At 39.5% G+C, this 20,822-nt stretch overlaps 1 protein-coding gene across 3 annotated transcripts in view; it reads right to left on the reverse strand.

The window, feature by feature from the left end:
- Positions 1 to 20,822, reverse strand: part of furina (furin (paired basic amino acid cleaving enzyme) a) — a 78,458-nt gene that overhangs the window by 37,502 nt on the left and 20,134 nt on the right. For all 3 annotated transcript variants that reach the window (XM_061067943.1, XM_061067944.1, XM_061067942.1), the window contains exon 3: positions 6,019 to 6,117. In XM_061067943.1, coding sequence (XP_060923926.1) covers positions 6,019 to 6,117 — 99 coding nt within the window. The remainder of the gene's footprint in view (positions 1 to 6,018; positions 6,118 to 20,822) is intronic.

A 20,822-nucleotide genomic window follows, 5' to 3' on the forward strand; every position in this document is an offset into this window, starting at 1 on the left:
TGCGCAGGTTAAATAGCTCCTCTGCTGTTTTCTAATCACTCACACAGAGCTGATCTTATAAAAACCTGCTGAATTCATTTTAATGTTCCTGAATAAACGGGGCATCGCTTCTTCTGCAACAATGGCGTTAAAACAAAACGTTGTGTCAAAATCTGCGGGAGGAAAATTCTATTCTGTCTGCAAGAGTATGTGTGTGTTTGTGCGCATCTCTGTCCCTCTCACACACAAACTGATAATCACATGTATTTAGTTATTAATCGATGATGTCGGATCATGACTCCGACTCGTTCCGTTTACTTTATCCCTGATGTCCTGTCTGTGTGCGTCAAGTTACGTCTTGTGTTGTATAGCAGGATTAAACATGTCTCATAAACTCTAGAGCTAATCAAACAAGCAAAAAGTAAATGTCAGTCCTGTACGTGTCCTATAACTTGTGATCAATGATGGTGTTTATTGGTAAAGTGTAAAATGAGCGCAGGTCAGCGGGGGAGTGAGGAGGAAGCAGACTCCGACAGAGACTGTGACACATACAGGACGACCGGAATTTTAATGTGCGTCTCTCCTGAAGCAGTGGTGGTTATAATTCTTCAATGAACGTAGCGGGTAACATGACTCGATTATGTTCAGTCGCTGCATTGATGCAGAGTCTTCCACCTTCTGCTGCTCCTACCTTCTGTGCTGTTCGCAACAACCTAACCTGAAGTGAATGTTACTCTATTCCAGCCACATGATTGGCTCGGTGAAATGGCTGTTTGTGTTGTCTGTCAAAACATGGATGAAATAATTTCTATCGACCTTGTATCGACCATTTCTATCAAGGAAAATTATATATTTACATCGGAAAAAGAAAACCCATCATTTTGATTTCCAATGACAGTTATTCGTTTGATTTATACTTAAGTGAAAACTAAAAAGAGTCAACAAGACCATAAATGTACCCAGACTAATATAGAGATCTTACAGCCAACAGGCTTCATTAATAGAAGAATTGTGCTCACTTGAAAAGATCATGGTTATTTTCTTTTCACTTCATCCCTTCTGCTAAGGAAACGCAAAACGTATTTTTACACTGTTATTGTCAGTTTAAAATGGTTAAATATCAATTTTTACTCATCTGCTTTGTCTCCATCAGAACTCTCTTTGAGAACTGGCCTGCACAAAGAGCTGTTGAAATACCCTTGATGTCTCCTAAGATCATGCAGCTAGTCATTGAGTTTGCATACACCGATTTCGTTCCTGTGATGGTGGACAACGTACAGGACTTAATGCTTGCAGCTGATTTGCTCAATGTAACAGGCATCACACAAATCTGCTCCGACTTCATGGGTGAAAAGCTTTGCCAAAAGAACTGCATCGGCATCTGGCAGTTCACAAATGTCTGCTTCAGCCCCAAGCTGCGGTGTCAGGCCTTCCACTATATCACAGATCACTTTGAGGAGGTCATTCCCTGTGAAGAGTTCCTGCAACTCACAGTGCGCGAGTTATACAAACTTCTTGCTAGCGATGATCTCAACGTGAAGATGGAGAGTACTGTGTTTGATGCCATCCTTTGCTGGATAGCCCACATCCCTGAAGAACGCAAAGGACACATTGCTTTGCTTTTGTCTAAGGTAAAATAATGTTCTGTCACTACATCTAGTCTAAATATACTCTACATTAACATACTCTATCCTCTTCTCCCTGTTTAGGTCCGTCTGGCTCTGACAAGCAAGGATTACATTATGTCCAATGTGAAGTCCAACGAGCTGGTGAAGAACAACATGGATTGCCAGAAAATTGTCTCACGATGTCTCAAAATCATCTCATGCAATATTATATTCTGGGACACCGATTTCTGCAAATCTCTTTCCCATCCTCGTCTGCCTAAAGTCATACTGTTGGCCATTGGAGGCTTCAACAAAGACCAAATAACTAAAGACGTTCAGGCGTACGATGTCCGCGCTGACCAATGGATCGTGGTTAATAACAATATGGAGCATCCTCGGACGCATCACAAAGCTGCCTTCCTTGATGGGTACGTCTACTGCATTGGTGGCCTTACAGGATATTCAGGGGACCTTGGAGAGTTTTTAAACAGTGTGTGCAGGTTGGACCTGGGCAAACACACCTGGCAGGAAGTGGGAAACATGCACTATTGTCGCAGCGATGTGACCGTAACGGTGCTGAATGGCTTCATCTATGCAATTGGAGGCCAAAATGAAAATGGTCACCTCAAAAGTGTAGAGCGCTACTTCCCCAAAACCAACCAGTGGAAACGTATTGCAAGCATGCATGATCGGAGAACTGGCGCCTCTTGCACAACACTTGATGGCAAGGTATGTGAAGTGTGATAGGAAATAGAAATAAAAGAAGTACTATGGGGAATCATAGTATATGTGCATGCATTGCATTACTGCACACATAGTAACATAGTAGTATGATCTTCTGCTGTTGTGTGGGTAAGTGAACAAATTTGAGTCTTTTACTAACACACAGACACACACACACACACACACACACACACACACATTTATATATTTCATATCACAATTTTACACAATGTATTACTTGACATTTAAAGACATCTCTGTGATATTGGCCATCTAATTATTGGTCCAATCCCCTTAAGGTGTGACTGGTAGTTTCTTCACTAGATGTTACTGTTGCATGTCAGCTGTAATTCACTAATTATCTGACAATGGTATCAGAATATTTCAATAAATCTTTTGTCTGCCCTAACCTAGTCTGTTGAAAGAAAATAAATGTGGCAGAGAAGAGAGGAGGAGGGGGGAAAGCGGGAAAGAAAAGAGAGACAAGTAACACTTGATTTAATTTTGTATTTAGATTCTGTGAGACTGTGCATATTTCCGTTTCATTATTGTTTTTCTTACTGTGATTATTATCATGATGGAAACAGTCACCAGTTAAAAAGTACCACTGCTCCTGTTCTCTTCAGATTTACGTTTGTGGTGGTTTACGTGGGAACGTGGCACTGCAAACGGCGGAATATTACAATCCACAGACAGACCAGTGGACTGTGATCACCCCCATGAACACCAGGCGCAATGGGGTTGCAATTATTGCATTTCAAAACCAAATCTATGCAGTAAGTACACAAAACACTCCTGACATCCACATATCACTGATGAAAGTATGTAATGTAAAGTATAAGAGACCAGCACCTTTATCCAGCAAGAGCCTACAGCCATGGTATATATATTTCAGATATATTACTCAAAATATCATATTCAAACCTCAGGGTAGATACAGTATTGCATTGGATAAACACTGCCATCCATTGAGCCTTCTCGATTTATCAGCCTTTTAAGATGTATAAGCTGTTCTGAAGTTACAATTAAATCCTCATAGAAGACAGACAAAAAGTAACATTTTGTAAGTTTTGACCTTTTAATCCAGCGGTTATTAATTAATACAATTGCCATCTACTTGATACTGTGCATACCATGAGACGTTTAAAACCATTGATACGACCCATCAAATTTCCCGACACAGCTTGGTGGCCTTGACGGTAACATCCGTCTGAAAACCGGTGAGGTCTACAACCCCCAGGCCAACACCTGGCATGTAGTGTCCTCCATGCTGACACCCCGCAGCAACTTTTTCCTCGCAGAGATTGAAGACCGGATCTTTGCTGTTGGGGGTAAAAGCATCTTGTGCAACACCACTAATGTTGAATACTATGACCCTAAAACAAATCAGTGGTTTGAGGCCAGGAACGAAAAACTGCCTGTCCGCGGCCAAGGCTGCTGTCTGATATATGGAATCCCCAACTTGGTTGAATACAGTTTCCCCCGTAATTCGCCTGAGTTTTTAGATTTTCAGGCCATAGAGGACACAGATCTATTTCAACTAAGCATCTAGGTCCTAAAACCCTCACACCTGTCCATTACATTTCATTTCACAATAAGAACTACAAAGTGCTATATCTAAGCGCTGTATAAGTGCTACTAGTAGTCGGAAGAGATGTGTCTGTGTGAGGAATTCCCTCAAGAAGTTCTTGAGCAATCGGGTTAACGAGAATGGGACAGACAGACAGACAACCCAAACACATAATGCTCATACGTCCAGGGTAATACAGTGCAGAACTTAAACAACAAATATCTGTTAATATATTTAATATTGTATATGAGGTCCATAATGCCCAACTTAAGTTATGTCTTGCTGATGGATGACCTGAGAGACCTTAAGACCTTCACAGGCATGATTTAGATTAAGATGTTTAAAGTTTTCGTGCAAGAAGTGGCCATCTTGTCGCTGGCATTAGGATGCGATCTGTCTTGAGACAGTCTCCATTCTCCATATACTAATAATGCTGACATGACTTCTGTGACAGAGGCTTGTTATCTTCTTCGTCACATTTTCTGTAATGCTGAGATGTTTCTATTGTTATTCAAGCTTTTTGGTTTGGCTGTTAGCAGTTCAACAAACAATCTTCTTTGTCAACAAATCCCTGTTAATAAACATATACTTAAATAAGGTCAACTGAGGTTCCACAATCAAGTTTTTTTATTTACCACTGTAAACACCAATTAGAAGTTCAGCCGACCTTCATCAATCATATGTGATTTTTTTTCTTCATCCTAAACCTACTGCTAGGTTCATATTGAAGTGTAGAGCTTCTGACAAACAGATTCCGTTTCCAGTTTCCATTCCGTCAGCCAGTCTATGAGGTCTGGCAGAAGTCCAGATACCTTGGTCAGTAATAAGACACTCTTCAAAGCATTCAACAACAGGAAATAGAGTCACAATATTCAAGAAAATCCCAAAGTGGGACATGGAACATATCTAACATGGATGATAACAAACCCAGGAGAAGCTATATTATTCCCAGTGTGTCCCTGCAGAGCAAGAAAGCATGGCCGGGGATAGCTTGGCCAGATTTCATCAACTTTTACTGAAGGTATCAGATCTGTTTTGTCGTATACAATGCATCTGCAGTTGCACTCGTATATATTTATAGGGAGACTTGTCCAAATTACTGTAACTTTACTGAAAAGCCTGGACATAGTTTAGGTGTAAACATCTTGATATAAATTGAGAGACTTAGAACGCAGGGAAATGAGGAATAGTGTGAAAAAAATATCAAACAGCGACATAGCAGAGAAGCCTGAGCCTATATCAGCTTGATCAGTAATGGAGTCACCTGATCACTATTGGTTATACGACGCCATTTCAGATCAATTTTTGACTTTAATCTATTTAGCTCTGGGTAAGCCAGCTGTCAACACTAACCTACTGCACTTCAACCTGATCCTGACAGTGTTGTTGTCAGCCAGTGACCCACAGAGCCCAAATGAAAAAGAAAACAGACCACTGTTCCAATTAATAAGTTTCACATTGACATGTGTCAGTGAGCACAGCGAGAAATGCCACTCTGGTTTAAAAAAAAATTCATGTATCAGTGACATGAGACAGGTCCACATCTGCTCCGAAGTACAGCCGCCAGCTGAAACTTCTGAACTTAAAATTTGATTTTGAGGAGGATGACAAGAGGCTCTTTGAAATCAAAATAAACTTCCCAGTCAAAAGAACAGACTACCACCTTTCTCCCCAAATTAATAAAAAAGTTAGGCTGTGTTATGAAAACTGTTTCACAGCTATATAGCAATTTGATATACTCTAAAACAAAGGTCATCAGGGTTTTACAACTTACATTTTGTTTCTGACAGGTGAGTCTTTAGTGAATGCTCATATAATCTTTCACAAGTTCAAAAACAGTGACTGTATTCCCAGAGCCATGAAAGTTAATTAATTTCAAACTCCTCCCTCTCTTCTTCCTAATGGCGTAGGACACAAGTTCAGTTTCAAACTAACCTCCAACTCTCTTGCAAAACAGCATAAAAAACATAATCAGCCGATATCGATATGTATCGCGATATGAATAAAATCAGCGCAACTGCACTGAGGCACAGTACTCGGCTGCTCAACTAGTGACTCTGCTCCTTAGTTTTTTCTAATAACCCACACATAGAACATATCTTAATAAAAACTGTACCCCTCCCAAAATAACCTTCTTACCTTGGAGTCTCTTTGTAGACGGACTTGTGTCCCTCTGTGATCCGACAGCGACCTCTTCACTACTGTGCGATGTCGGAAGTGATAATAATCACCAAATACCTAGAAAGACAAAGCAATTGGATCAGTTATTCCATATGGCTATTTAAATATCAAGTGCTAAAACAAAGTCTATCAGTTTCCCTTTTTAAATAAATGTGCAAACTAATAAGGGGGGGAAAGTATTAAAAAAAATTGGCATAGGATTGAAATAAAATATAGGGCTCAAGCCTCTTTTTGTCAAGGGTCTGAATACTATCTGAATGCAAGTTTAGTATCAATTAAAAACAGACATAATAGTCTTGCTTTTTACTGTTTACATCACTGTAAAGTCAAATTCTTGGGTTGTAAAATAATTATTTGTTTAAAAAAAACCTTATATAGACAGGTGTAAATTGCAACGCTGAGACTATAATGAATGTAGAACATAAGTGATTGTCTGTTCAGAGTAACATTTTTACATTCCGTTAAATAACATAAAAATAGAATATACTGTCTACCCATGAACCGATTGAACATCTATGAAGATACTCAGCTTGTGTTTACAGCTCTATATGCAATGAAATGTTACTTAGTGAATTCGCTAAAGAGAAAAGGAGAGTCGTAAACAAAATGACTGCTGCACACACAGTTAAACAAAACTATGAGCAGCATAACCACATGATAGTTTTCTGAAAGATGTTTTGTTGAAGTAGCGCAAAGCTACTGCAGTGGGTACCGCAACATTCCTTCATTCAAAAAGAGCCACGAATCATTCCCCCGACCTTCTCTGCTCCCGTTTAATCACGGTAAACAGGCCGACTCCAGCAAGGCCAACACAAAAGGTCCCTGCAAACAAAGCCAGTGGAAAATGGGGAGGCAATAGCCGAGAGGGAAGATGCACTTTACAGTGATATTCAGCTCAAACCACTGCCGCAAGCATGTGTGCAGGCATGTGCATGCATATGTGTACATTTAAAAAAATAAGAACTAGACCAAGTAGAAAAGATTACAAACTGGAAAAAAAGCCTGCAGTCTTTCTGAAGAGCGAATTAAGAGCAGGTATCAGTTCCATTGTGTTAGACTAGAAAAAAAGAAGCTGGGGGTGGGATACAGATAAACGAAAACGAGGTCAAGAGTCCATTAAGAATCTTATAAAAACATATCCTTAGAAACAAAACGACCATGTCTGATTCATCCATCCAATGTTTTTTTTTTTCTAAATATTTGTAATGCATCTTGCATTTCTGGGCACGTTGATTTCTATATAAAATTATATCCCACAGACAACAGCAGAATTTCACTCACTAGAGCTCATACTTCCACCAAGGCCAAACAGTCCCCTTGAGATCAATCAAGCTGTGTCAAATTTCACACACCTATGGAAATCATATGCTTGATTTTTTTTTCATGATGACCAATTAATCATTTCCTTTAAAATCTGTCAAAACAAAGTGTCCTTGATCCCCTTCCTGATCTGAAACCGTACCAAAATTTAAAGGGCTTTTCCATGACCAACACTTTTACCAATAGTCCTCTGAAAAAAGTTTGTCAAAAGTAATTCTGGGTAATGTAGGAAATCACTAATCTGATCATCTGAATCATGTGTTTAGAAACATGTACTATGCCTACTCATTTCTACTCATCTGTAGTTTTTTTGAGAATATAAATTGTCCCCAAATTTTAGAACAGAAAGAAAAGATTGCAAGGATACTTGGAACAGCTACCGGAACACAAATGAATGCAGAGTGTCCTCAGTCTGACCAGAGATTTGTCAAAAGATAGGAAAAACAAACACTTGTACACATGCAGAAATGCCCAGATTTACACACACAGGGACAAAGTACACACACCCACATCGATTGACACAAAACCTTCACTCAACCAAATGAAGCCAATTGTTATGCTGCCAAGCGTCTCAGCCATTATATGGAAAGTAAAGAATGCGTGTCTTCAACCATCTGATCTCAAGATGTTGTTTCTGAGGAGTTTAACCTTTTTCCACTGGAGGAAAAAGGCCATTTACAACAAAGACATTTAGATGGAAAAATGATGTGGAAACGGATCAGGACTCGTGAGTGACCATTACTGATGTGATAAGCCGGGCGCTGATAAAGCAGAACAAGCTTAACGGGTGCTCTCAGAGTAGCCCATTACTGAAGTGAGGCATTAATCCATCCACCTCATTAAAATGCATGGTAACAGACAGTGGAAAATGACTGTCTGCTGGTTTGTTTGCATGTTTGCTCCCTTCCTGCCTGCCAAATTTACCTTGTTGGAGAGCACTTATCAAGAGGTCTGGTTTCTCATCTCTAGTGACTGTTGACACAATTATGTTTTGCAAAGAGCCAAACAATGTCTGGAGACAAATTGTGAAAGGATTGGAGGCTGCAATAAAATGATATGACACTTCTCCATATGGAGTTGGGAAGAATAAAGCCTGTGGATTTTGGAAATTACACTTGAGGCAACATTGCAGTTAAAGTGCGCTTGATAACAGGGCCGCAGGATGTAGGACATTACCATATTTAGTTTGTGCATCAGAGAGTTGAGATAAGTTGAGAAAATGAGACTTATGCAGGCACAAGCGATTTAGCCTCCTAAAATAGTTGGGCAACTTGTTTACATAATGAGGCTGGAGCCTTATTACTCATTGCAGTGAATGGGTAGAAAAGGAGCATGGTCCGCCACAGTGGCAGCTCGACATAACAAGCAGTGTCTTTTAAAGCAGGGGAGAGCAGCCGGAGCTGCCCAACACACCTGATAATGGGTTTGCACATCAGGAGTACCTTTCTACCAAACTTCTCCTTGTTTTCCCCTCTTCAGTATTTGTCCTGCAGCAGTTATTCTGTTGCTCCTTACTCATTAACCTGAGTATTTATTTGGTGTCAGGGATATCTATGCATTAGAATGAATGCTTTGACAGTTGTTGTTAGTCTTAACACTGCAGGGAGAGTCGCAGATTTGGGTGAAGTCAGTGCAACCAAAGATCGGTGAAGCAAAATGGTTTGTATTCATAAAGCGCTTTTCTAGTCTGGATGACCACTCAAAGCACTTGACAGTACAGTTTGCCATTCACACATTCACTGGACGAAGCTGTAAATGTTCATCTGAATCATAACTATACAGTTTTCATAGCTGGTAACATATATCCTGTGCCAAATGATTAATATTTATTCAAGAGCTAATCTCGTTAACAGAGCCAGAGAGTCCATTTTATTTATTGTTTTGGTGGATGTTTTATTTATTTTATTGGTATTGAACAATAAACTCAATCAATATTCTAAACAGACCAAATCAAACAAAGCCCTAGATAAGAAATCACCAATGCATATGGGAACTGTCAAGAAAAGGTATACTTGTGTATTATTGCGGTGCCAAAAGGAGCAGTGATAAATGTTGGGTGCACCTAAATTAGTTTAGTTATTTACAATCTGCTAATATTTCTGAAAAGTTCTAATTTTTTCATTGTTAGAGGTAGGGGAATCTTGGAACCCATTCACTGTTGTCTTCAAATCTAGACAGTCTTCTATTCCTGACGAATGTTTCTCCTCACAAAATGCACAGTGAAAAGCTATAAATGTGTTTCTGCATCTTTTGCTCTCCATGTGGTCTGTTAAACTGCAGGCAACCTAAGGCGGTTCAAACCTGATTGGTCAAATTCGAAACGGAGCCAGAAGGCTTCTTCTTGATGGCTGGTGAAAGTGTGCTTATGATTTCAGGGATATGTTTGTTGATTTAATGTTGAAAGCCATCCCACTGTGATGTAATGCTGGAAAAACCCCAGTACTTTTTCACGATTAACTTGTGGGTACAAATTAAATGACTGCTTCTATTCATGACACAACCTCTGAGATTACACAGTAATCAGTCCAAAAAAAAATCAACTAGAGATGCCTTTTTTTAAACCAACTCTAACACCAGGCTTCTGGCACTAAAATCGTGTCCATCGCCCACAGAATCTGGATATTCACATGCAGAATTTATTTGTAGAGATTCAGGGTAGAGTGATTGGCAAAAATATCAGTTACATTCAAATGGTACAGGGATCAAAAGAGTGACATTGTGATTAGATTGATCATTGCTCAGCATTTTACAGCCAACTGAGGGTAACGTTGCACAAAAGCCGTGAATGTCTCCCCTGGGGATTATTAGCTATCATGCAATTATCATGTCTCCTTCAGGCAACATAAGAGACATTCTGAACTTCAACATGTTTCATTCCTTTATACAAAAAAAAAAGTTCTAATTTAGTCCTTTATTCAACAAAGTAGGGAAGTGTGAACTTTTAAGCCTCGTGTTTTTCATCTGGGCATCGAACAGATGACAGATTCTTGTGCCATGTGATTTTCAGATGAGTAACTTGCCCACATCTGCAGCCTTGCCATCAGTCAAATTTTTCCAATATCCACAACATTGTGGCTGCCCAGTGAAACAACCTCTGTCACAAAGCCTGATGCCTTAAGCCTTTATGAAGATGAAAAGCCCTTCACTTCTACTTCTCCCTCTTATTGCACTTGACATGGCTCTGGTCTTATTTTTGTTTGCGTAACGTCTGTGTTTTCACTTTTTCCATTAGTAGGGAAACCTCAACCAGTTTGAAACTTGAAGACATCATTGTCCTGGAAACACTGAGGCCTTTTCCACAACAGGAACTTAATGACCCATAACTCAATGAGCTGCTTTTGTCGCTCAACACATTGTGAGCAAGTTCCTGACACATTTAAGGTGGTGGTGGTGACACTAAATCTTCAAGGTGCTCTGTGGAGAAAGAAATGTAAAAAAACCTAAATTTATAACTCAGGTTAAACATTCATTAAAGCACTGTGAGGAAGTCACTTTTACGGGCAATATGAGATATTTCTTGCATCCTAGAGGAAAAAACTCATGTTCAAGTTATTGGAAGCGTTTGGAAACTGTTACCAAGTTCCCATAGTGGAAACTGCATTTATGCAGGTTTTAACAAATTCAATTTAAGATTTTGAGACCATAATTAATCAAATTGAATACCCATGTCCAGTACGACAAATATAAAGGAATATGAGAGTCCCAGAATTGCTTACACTTACCCATGATTGACAATAGGTATTAATTAGTCTTGTAAAGAATATATATAACGGAAGTAGCGTTAACATTGAGACTTAAATGTATATAAGACTTTGTATGTCTAAACATATTTTAAACTTTTTAAGACCTCAAATTATTACAAATTCTAGACTTTGAAAGACTGCAGATATCCTGCAAATAAGAGCAGCACAAATACTGGTTCCCTGCAGCCGACCTCGACGTTATGGAGTAAAGGAGCCTGTAAAAAGTTTAATGTCATGGCAGAACCGCTACAGGGCTGTTAGCTCACAGACCGATGCTGTCCTCAGACGACCAACCCTTCACAGCTAGGCCTTTATGATGACGTTGAGGTAAAATCCAGCCAAGATGGTACACATACACAGCTGGATAGGCCTTATAAACACCAAGTTGTATAGAGTCCATACACACAGTCAAAATCAATTATAGAAAAGTCAGTCCATTTCAAAGTAGACACGCATTCACTCACTTGGCTCTGTTCACACAGTTCCAGAAAGACAACACAGTCAGTGACCTGATAAGCTAAATCATAGATATGCTGTCATGCCCATGGAGCTTTCTTCTTCACATCAGTGTTTGATAAAAAAAAGGAAAAAAAATATCGACATGGTAGAAAGAAAAAAATTACCCCCTTGGCCTATGAACACCGACTCCACCACCAGGTCAGAACTGGCTGACTGTGCTATATGTGAACTTTAATCTAAGGATGGAGTCAGATGCCAACTCAAATAAGTACTCCATCCTGAGCAGAGCTGCAACCCAGCAGGTGCTGCACTAAAAGGGTTATTGACCCAAGTTGCCAGGGTCTCCGTCTAAGAAATATATATATATATATATTTGAAAATAACCTATCAGATAAGAGATGTGGTCTGTTAGACAAGAGACAAAAGGAGAACAATTTGGGCTCTTTAGCATTTCCAAATTAACCAGTTTACTCTTTCTTAAATGAAAGTGACTTGAGTCATACATTGCTCTTGTTGGGTCAGAGTTGCAAAAGAGTTATAAGGTTCAGTAACTGTTTTAACACAGCAACAGTTAAGTTTTTTAATGGTACAATCCACTTGTAGAATAATGGGCTTTTATAATATATTGAAGCTGTGGTCCTAAATCATTTCAAATTTAATTTACAGACCAAGACAGTCGTTCATTTGACCCCATGCTTCATTCAAAACTGTTGACAGCTCATCCACTCAAATCCACCCAAAATATTATTCCACTCACTATCATATGCAATTTGGTTGAGGTCCAATTAGGCAGATGACTTTATTAAAGACTAGTCCGTTTTTTAAACTGGTTGCTGATCACGCTTTTACAATGGATTTGCTGTTTTTCATATTAACAGAATTTGGGATGCAGACTCTTCCTCTGGTGCTTCTTGAATCTGAATATACAGCTGCTGAAGAACATGACAGATATCTTCACTAGTGACACAAAGGATGAAAGCAACTCATCCACAGTAGCTGGTTCAGTGAATGTATTTTCTTAAACCAGGTCACATTACACTATATACACATTTCTGCTACAGCCCACCTTTCTCTGAACTATCTTATTGTCTGATTCTTAATGCAGTGGTAGTACTTTCCTATTGCTCATTACTCTAACAGTAACATTTTAATGGTCATTAATATTTTAAAAAGTTGAATCTTGTCACATCTTTAACTTAATTTTTTGTCAGATCTGTTGAGATTTTCAGATTTCTTTGATAAAATAAAAAATATATAATTCTTTATGCAAGGAATTTCAAAGAACATCCATAATTAATGTGAGTAAAACTGAAAGGAGCTGGTCCAATTGTCATAGAAAATCCAACATGATGATTCTCTAAATCATACTCGTCTGGTAAAACTCTGAGAGCTGGATGAAACAACTTTTCACTTTTCATTATCAGTCTGCTGGAAATCAAAGGTCGCCCCATTATAATCATATTAACAGTCGAAAAGATTATTTCTCCACATACGTCGTCAACTCTCACGCAGATGCTTTAATGAGCTCATCCTCATTAGTGGAGGAATTCAACTGCATCCATTGCTTGGTACTTAGTGTCGGTCTGTGTGTGTCTGTATGTGTGTGTGTGTGTGTGCGCGCTTGTGCGTATGTATGTGTGTGACATTGGAAAGGGAAAGAGGGGAAACATGATTTTTAATCACGAGGGAGGCAGCTCTATCACAGTGCAAACAGTACGATTGCTTCTGACACCAGGAAGGAATAAGAAATTTGATCACACTCATAAGACTCTATTGAACCTTGCAGTAACTGACCAAGGGAAATCTAAACTCGCATTTTAAACTCCTCGGTTCATGTTTTTCAAATTTTCCAACATATTCCTGGTGATGAAGTGTTTAAACTTATTACTACACACCTCTTGTATTATTCTGAACACTTCTGGCAAACCATGGATTTGAGATTATCCTGATTACACTTACTTAGTTAGCTAACTATAGCACAAAGACAGGACACAGGGAAACCGCCGGCCATCTAGCTACACCTCTGAAGTTCACTTTTCAAAGGGTTTATCTATATACATCAAGTTAAATGTTGTGGTCTTACATGGTTCTATGTGCCAGACTTTCTTAGCAAAGTGGGACACTATTCCTTTAAGGTTTTAGAGCGCTTCCATTTTCAATGCCATAACATTCAAAACACATGCATATGATTTCCCTCTCTTAACTGGCATGTGTACATTAAAGGAACAGTAGATAAATCCGTTTTTTAGTGATGTTTAAATGAAAAAAGAAACACCTTAAAAGTATTGAGCATCACATATTTATGTGAAAGGATAGAGTATCCAAGGACTGGGTTTACCTTTTAAATAATTTGTGCTCTACGTAGGGTGAAGTAAAGATTGACAGTGATGGGATACAAGATTTACCATTTCAGCTCAGGTACATGGCTTCTGAGACCCTTGGTAGGAGAACTGGAAAGAACAAGATAGATTCCTATCTAGAAAACAATCCTGGGGTTTGACAGAATCAATGTGCACTGACGAATAAGCAAACAGTGAGATTAAAACTATAGTTATAAAGTCAATAATTAAGCTGAATATTTTTGTCTCATCATCTGAGTTCCCTTTCTTATTTAAATAACTGTTCGTTTAAGACATGTCAAGAAGAGTGAATGGCTATTCAGGTCAGTTTTAGGAGATATACATAGAGGTTATGTCCTTGGCATGAGTTTGACAGCTGTATCTGAAGCTGTTGCTATAAAATTAACAGGGCATTACAACTGGCAAAGAAGCACTTGGGCTGTAAATGCTGAGTGTACAAGGGCAAAAGTAACTGTGGAAGTCTTCACTTCAAATATCCCATCTCATTAATAACCTGTTGCGTTTTCCCATCTTCTCTTTCACACACATAAATTAAAGATATCGCAAAGGGTGATTGCTTGTGGGACAGAAGTTAATAAGATTTAAGTCATGGCGTCTAATTTTATCTCCCCTCTTCACTCTTGGAGCAGAGATAGGGCACTGCTCTTTGACAAAAATACCAAACAGGTTCTTCCGACCCAAATGAAAGAACAAGGGGGTCATTTCAGGAAGCTGAACTCTTTTCTGGCAACTTTCTCTCTTACGTATTTTCATCACTGTCATCTTCCTCCACAGAGGACTGGCCACTTTAGTCTCTGCACCCAAGACAGGTTCCCAACCTCTGGCCACTTTACTTTAATGGACTGTCAGGAGGGTTTTCCAAAGGAACACTGCACTGTTTAGAATTGTTAGGTTTTTTTTCTTTTAATCAAATGCCATTATCATTTGACATTAAGCTGGGTTGAAAGGAAAATAAAGATCTATTTGGTGATCAAGTTTTACACTTGCTGCACATATTGAATTTCAAACATCTTTCTCATATTATTACTGATTTGGTAATTCTAGCGTGTACAGCTGCCCACCACACACATGAATATGAGCTCTCATTCTACTGCTGCCCGAGGCTACGCACATTACAGCATGTGATCCTGTTCGCTCGACAAAAAGCCACAAATTATTGTACTCCTCCTCACTGGACTGTAGGTAAAGTGGGGTGAAAGAAAGACGGATCACAAAAGAAGATCCAAACGCACAGATTGAAGAGGAGTCGTCCTCCGAGACCATTTGTTACTGTTGTTTCCATGGAGATCAGTTACAGCTCAGTTCTGACGGTGTGGTGTATTGTTCAAGGGCAAGGAGGGTAGGAGATGGTGATAAATGCAGCAACTTTACAGTCGGTTTGCCTTTTGTTTCTAAGCCATTCAAAATAAAGTGTGATGAGCAGGAGAATATCCGTAGGAATGGAAAGAAAATCGTAATTCCTGCTTTTTTACAGTGGAAATACACTCAAGCATGACACCAACCACAAACTGCTGAGAGATTTGGTATGGTATGCACTGCGCGTGTCGATTTGGTGATGATGGAAAAATTGAGAATGTAATTCTGTCTCAATGAGAGACTGTCTCAGTCATTACTTATTTGTACCTCCTTTGTCTTGGTCGAGGAAAAATGACAAGTAGTGAATTTGGATAAAATCCCCCCCACTGCTTCCTCTACAGACTTACTGGTGAATTTGATACAATAATAGGTACCTGGTTCATTAAAGGCCAATACACAGACACACACTTTCTGGTCATGCTCGAAACGGGTTAAACATCAATTTCACAGATGAAGGTGCAGCAACAGGTGAGAAAAAAAAAAAAATTATCCTGTGACAGCTCACTCATACTCAGTGCTAAAATATGCCACAGAGAAAAGGTTTTTTGGAAATTAATATAATCTTCTATAATACTACTTCTTAATAACTGGCTGGTCTTAATAACAGCTTGTAGCCAAGGACAAATTTCAATGCAAGTTGACAATTATGATTTTCTATTATTGAAGGTTATCTACACGATGTCACAGTCACAGAAACGGATCATTACCAGTGCATAAATGTCCATTTGAGGCACACCCATTTTCCAGCTACCTTGCAGAGATTACATTCTTTAAGCGCTGAATCAAATAACAACATCAAAACTATGAACAGTGCCAGGAAACAGACATGGATCATTTCTCAAAGCACTTTCGGTATTTATCTTTTGAAAGAAACCAGAGGACATCCTGTAAGCAAAGGATCATTTCCTTGTATATCTCAGTCACCATTTAAGTAGGTTTTACAGGCACAGCGAGTTACACCCAGGGCTTAAGAAGCAACACAATGAGCGACTAGATGCAAGGAATTTGTAGAATCTCTTTTCAGACAATGACCGAGGAAAGTTATGCGAGTATGTAATTATGATTATGACAACTGGTTGACTGATTTATGCTTTCCCAAATGCACTCAACAGTTCATATTACGTTTACAGTGGTCATGCATGCACTGCTTTGTTGGATGCAATAGACCAGTTCGACTAGTTTCATCGATGGACCACAGCGATGTGCAATCAAGGGCAGCAATCAAAAAAAAACATAACACCCTCACACATCAGGCTTTTGTCTGCACATGGGAATGGATATAATCTGCAATCACTCCCAGGACAAATGACTAATGACCCATAATTTGGCAAAACAGTGAGTTGAGACAGCGTCTTGGTTTTCGCTGCAATTGTGACATCGAGCATTACGCACCTGGGGAACTGAGACTGAAACTCCCCTGCAGGCAATAGTACAGAAGCCAATCTTCTTTTTTAGTGGATTTACCAGTGATTTTGGTGTAAAAGACTATGAGCTAATAATCTTGGATGTATATGCGGGACTACAACGTTACGATACAACAACTTTGTTAATATTTTATTGGTAAAGAAATCTAGTCAATTCATCTGTAAGACCTTAAGGATGCATTTTGGCAAAAAACACAGAATGTAAAAAACATGTTTTGTGTCTTTGTAACAACTTTGAGTATACGAGCAAAATGGATGCACTAGTGAGACAGATGAGTTAATAAAACCTCAGGTGCTGTTTGTCCTTGCAGCTTGAATCAAGGCTGAGTAGAGCAGGTAATGCCCCGAGAATAATGAGCATACGTTAATCAAAGTGTTACCCTAATTTACAGTGATGTCGAGTGAAAAAGAAATCTGTCAACAGCAATTTAATTAAGTTGAAATTTGTTGAAAGCGAGTCTATTTTTGAATAAATGGATTGGATCCTCAGATTGGTTTGTTTTACTGTCTCACTTCCTGTAATCCATTGAAAACAAATCAACATAGGAGTCTCCGGCGCACTGGGTCAGAAAACTTTGCTCCTCTGTATCTGAAATTGATGTGTTCATTTTGGTGAATGTCGATCAGCACAATTATTCATAATTTCCATTCCCTGGGCGGTATGAACAAATGAGCTCTTCCAACCAAATAATTCAGCAATTGGGGGAAGATATGTTGAACGCAGTTACAACAGAGAATTATTCATAGTAGACAGCAGCGCAGAGAAAAACAGCTCGGGCCTCATCTACATTATGAGAATGAAAAGCAGTCACAGCCTTGTCAAGGAACATTAAACTCAAGTAACATGGCTGCCTTTATTTCAGCGCCATCAAATAAAGCTGTGCTGGGTCTGGCATAAAAATAATATCATTCAGACCCTCGTTCCAACGAGCGGGGAGTGGAGGGACATTATGCAGCGTATTGTCTTGCATATTATGTGATCCTGGCACGGAAAAAAATAACCATCAAGTCCCACATCAATACAGTTCAAGTAACATGACATGAGTGGAGAGAGATGTACGTGCACGATGAATACCACAAGCAATTATGGGCTCAATATCCATCTCTCTCAACTGACTAACTTCAATGTCAGATCATGACAAGTCCTCTGAAATGTTAAGCTAAACATGCATCTCTGATCTGGACTATTTTCATAGCATTAGTTTTTCAGTATTTCCGTCCAACCGTCTTTGGAGCTTGTTGTTTCGGAGGGATTGAATTTCTCATAAAAGTGAGGGCAGATAATTAATTTTTACAGCTTAGGAGAGCCTGTGGGCTTGTCCTACAATGGTCAGTTAAAATTAACAGATGTTCACTTTCTCAGCTGTTTCATTGCTGTGAAATATTTCATTTTGGGCCGTTATATACAGCTTGTTGTCACGGTGCGTCGTGCCCTCCACCGCCTTTTTCGACTGGCATTGAATGCTCTGGGAAATCTTTCCATCCATCCCGTTACTTCTTTTGCTCAGTAACCACAGTGTGGCTGGTACAAATGTCAAGCAAACATTGAAGGACAAAAATAAGTCATAAAAACAAAGTGAGGAAAGTCTTTGAGGTGATTGGCACAGTGGTAAAGGTGGTCATTAAAAAGCAGGGCATGGCAGATGCTGTATATCTGGATGAGTCCTCATTGAAACAGGATGTTCTCCACGTCATTGGCGTACACAGACGGACACAGAGCCATTCTCTGTCCAAACATCCTCCTCAATCTCCTTCCCAGCAGGAGAGAGTGAAAACAATAGAGCTGCACATAAACACCATAGCTGAGTGCTACTCCTATTGAGCTTATAGTGCCATCACTTCATCCTGCCATACATCTTACACACTGGACCTTTAAATCCCAGCATAGCTCTAGCCAAGGTATAATTAGCCAAATAAAATATCCAAATAACATGTAATCACATACTTGTTCAAACCCAAGGCTTTTAAGAGCTAAACAAGTCTGTAATCTCTGTGGTGTTTCACTTTGTGATATCAAAGCTGGCAGAGAACCAGACAATATTTTTTTCTCTCAACAACCTCAATTTGTATTCAAACATATGGCATCTGGTGTGAAGCTCATTAGCCAAACCTACTTAAGTCCATTACTTTGTCCTTTTCATGTGCCCCATGTCTGGATAAGTATGTGTGTGCCTTGTGGTGCCATTTCAGGTCACACTAGAGGAAAATTCCTCTCTCCTAAAGAGTCTGACCCAGTCTGTGTCCAGCCGACTGCCGCAACTGCTGGATTCAGCTTTCTTGTAGCCCAAAACCACACCGCTGCTGGGACAATGACAGGAAGGCCGACCGCAACAATTTCCTCGAGACTGAAAACACTTGCCACACGAGTCCAAATCCTACAATGTCTTCAGTCCTCGGCTCAACATGTTATTCAAGTGATTACATAGTCATTCGGCTTTAAAACCACATTTGTTTCACTTCCTCTCAGCTTATAGGGAGGTGTTGATAATATAATACATTTTTACACATTAGCTTTTTTGCATGACTGAACTGGAATGACTAAAGTAACCGAGAGGCCCACGTTAGGTCATGGTTCCATATAATTTCTCTCGCTCAGCATGCAATTGCAACTGTGCAAATCATAATGCATGTTTCCTGCAACCTTGTAGTACCAGTCTCTGAGATTAATGTACATTGGGACAACACGGAAAGTGTCCCAAAATAGAAAAACGACCCAACCTGATACCAAAAAAGGATAGTAAAAGGTTTCAGGCTGCATTTTATGTGTGTGTGTGTGAGGGGGAGACAGAAAGAGGGGGGAGACAGAGATTCTTTCATAAACAGCTAGTATTTTAGGGCTGCAGAGCAGTGGGAGGCTGACTGTTTTCTGTGGATTAAACACTAAACCCACTTGTTGGGAAAGCTCCCTCAGAGCTGAGCCCAGCACGGACAGGAATCACCCATTTCAAATGCACCATAATTGCAGTTCTCCCGGTTTACTTAGTGTATTAAAAAGACGAGGAATGGTGATGTTAGATTCTCAGGGAAACCTGGGAGCAGAAGTACCTCCGCAGTGCCACAGCAGAGTGGGACTGAGCGCTGAAAGTTGTCTGGCCTGCTGCCCTGGGAATGGGAGCGAGTCACTGAGGCTCACCAACTATAGCCACCACAGTATCCTGTCCAAAACATTGGTAACATTCTCTCAGCTGAAGCACCCTCCACAGGAACGGATCAAGACACATTGACATTGATCGCAAAGCAACGATATGTGGCAGGAAACTGGACATTGTGGGGTTGTGAGAGCTCATTTCAACAGCAGCTCTTGGTGTACACATACGCACAATCTGATATACGGACTGTGTTCACATTATAACACATAGCACGTGAGGAGGTTCTCCAATGTAAACACACGAACATGTTGAACAGGAAGGCCGTGCATAACTCGGTGAAATTAAACAAGTAAACAGGCATTAAGTGGCACTCGATCACTCACTTCATCTCACAAATTAGGCCTGGGAAATAATTCAATATTACCATTTATCACCAAAAATAAGCCTCACTTCAACAAAACTTTTTCCACTTAATCAGTGAGTATGATCCATGTTAAATTAAATTAAAAAAAATGTACTTTTAGTTTAATGGTGAAATAATCAAACGGGATGTTATCCTTAGCACCTTTCATTGTCCAAATTATTTTTGGGGATTTATGTGGAGTTTTGTCTGATATAATGCAACACAGTTCATTGTGTTAAATGCAAATAAGATTTTATATGACTGTTAATTTCATGGAAATAGAGCAGTCCGGCACCTAATCACTTTAAAATCCAAATGACCTAATTGAGAATATTAAGCATTTGGAGAGTGAAATAAAAATGGATAGTTGCAGCCTTAGAGGCGATGTATCACAGTATAAAATATATTCAATCATATCATGTAACCTACAGCAAACAAAACAAGAATGAGTGCATAGTGTTCCTCCCAGCAGTCACAAACAAGTTATGCATTATTACTGTACGACTCCCACTCCAACAGCATCGTGGCAGCAAACTCGCACACTTAAAAAGAACGACTACATAAAAGCCACCCAATTCAGTCAGCACGACTTAAGTCAGCAAAATCAT

This window comes from Limanda limanda, chromosome 3, assembly GCF_963576545.1.
Source record: "Limanda limanda chromosome 3, fLimLim1.1, whole genome shotgun sequence".
Lineage (NCBI taxonomy): Eukaryota > Metazoa > Chordata > Actinopteri > Pleuronectiformes > Pleuronectidae > Limanda > Limanda limanda.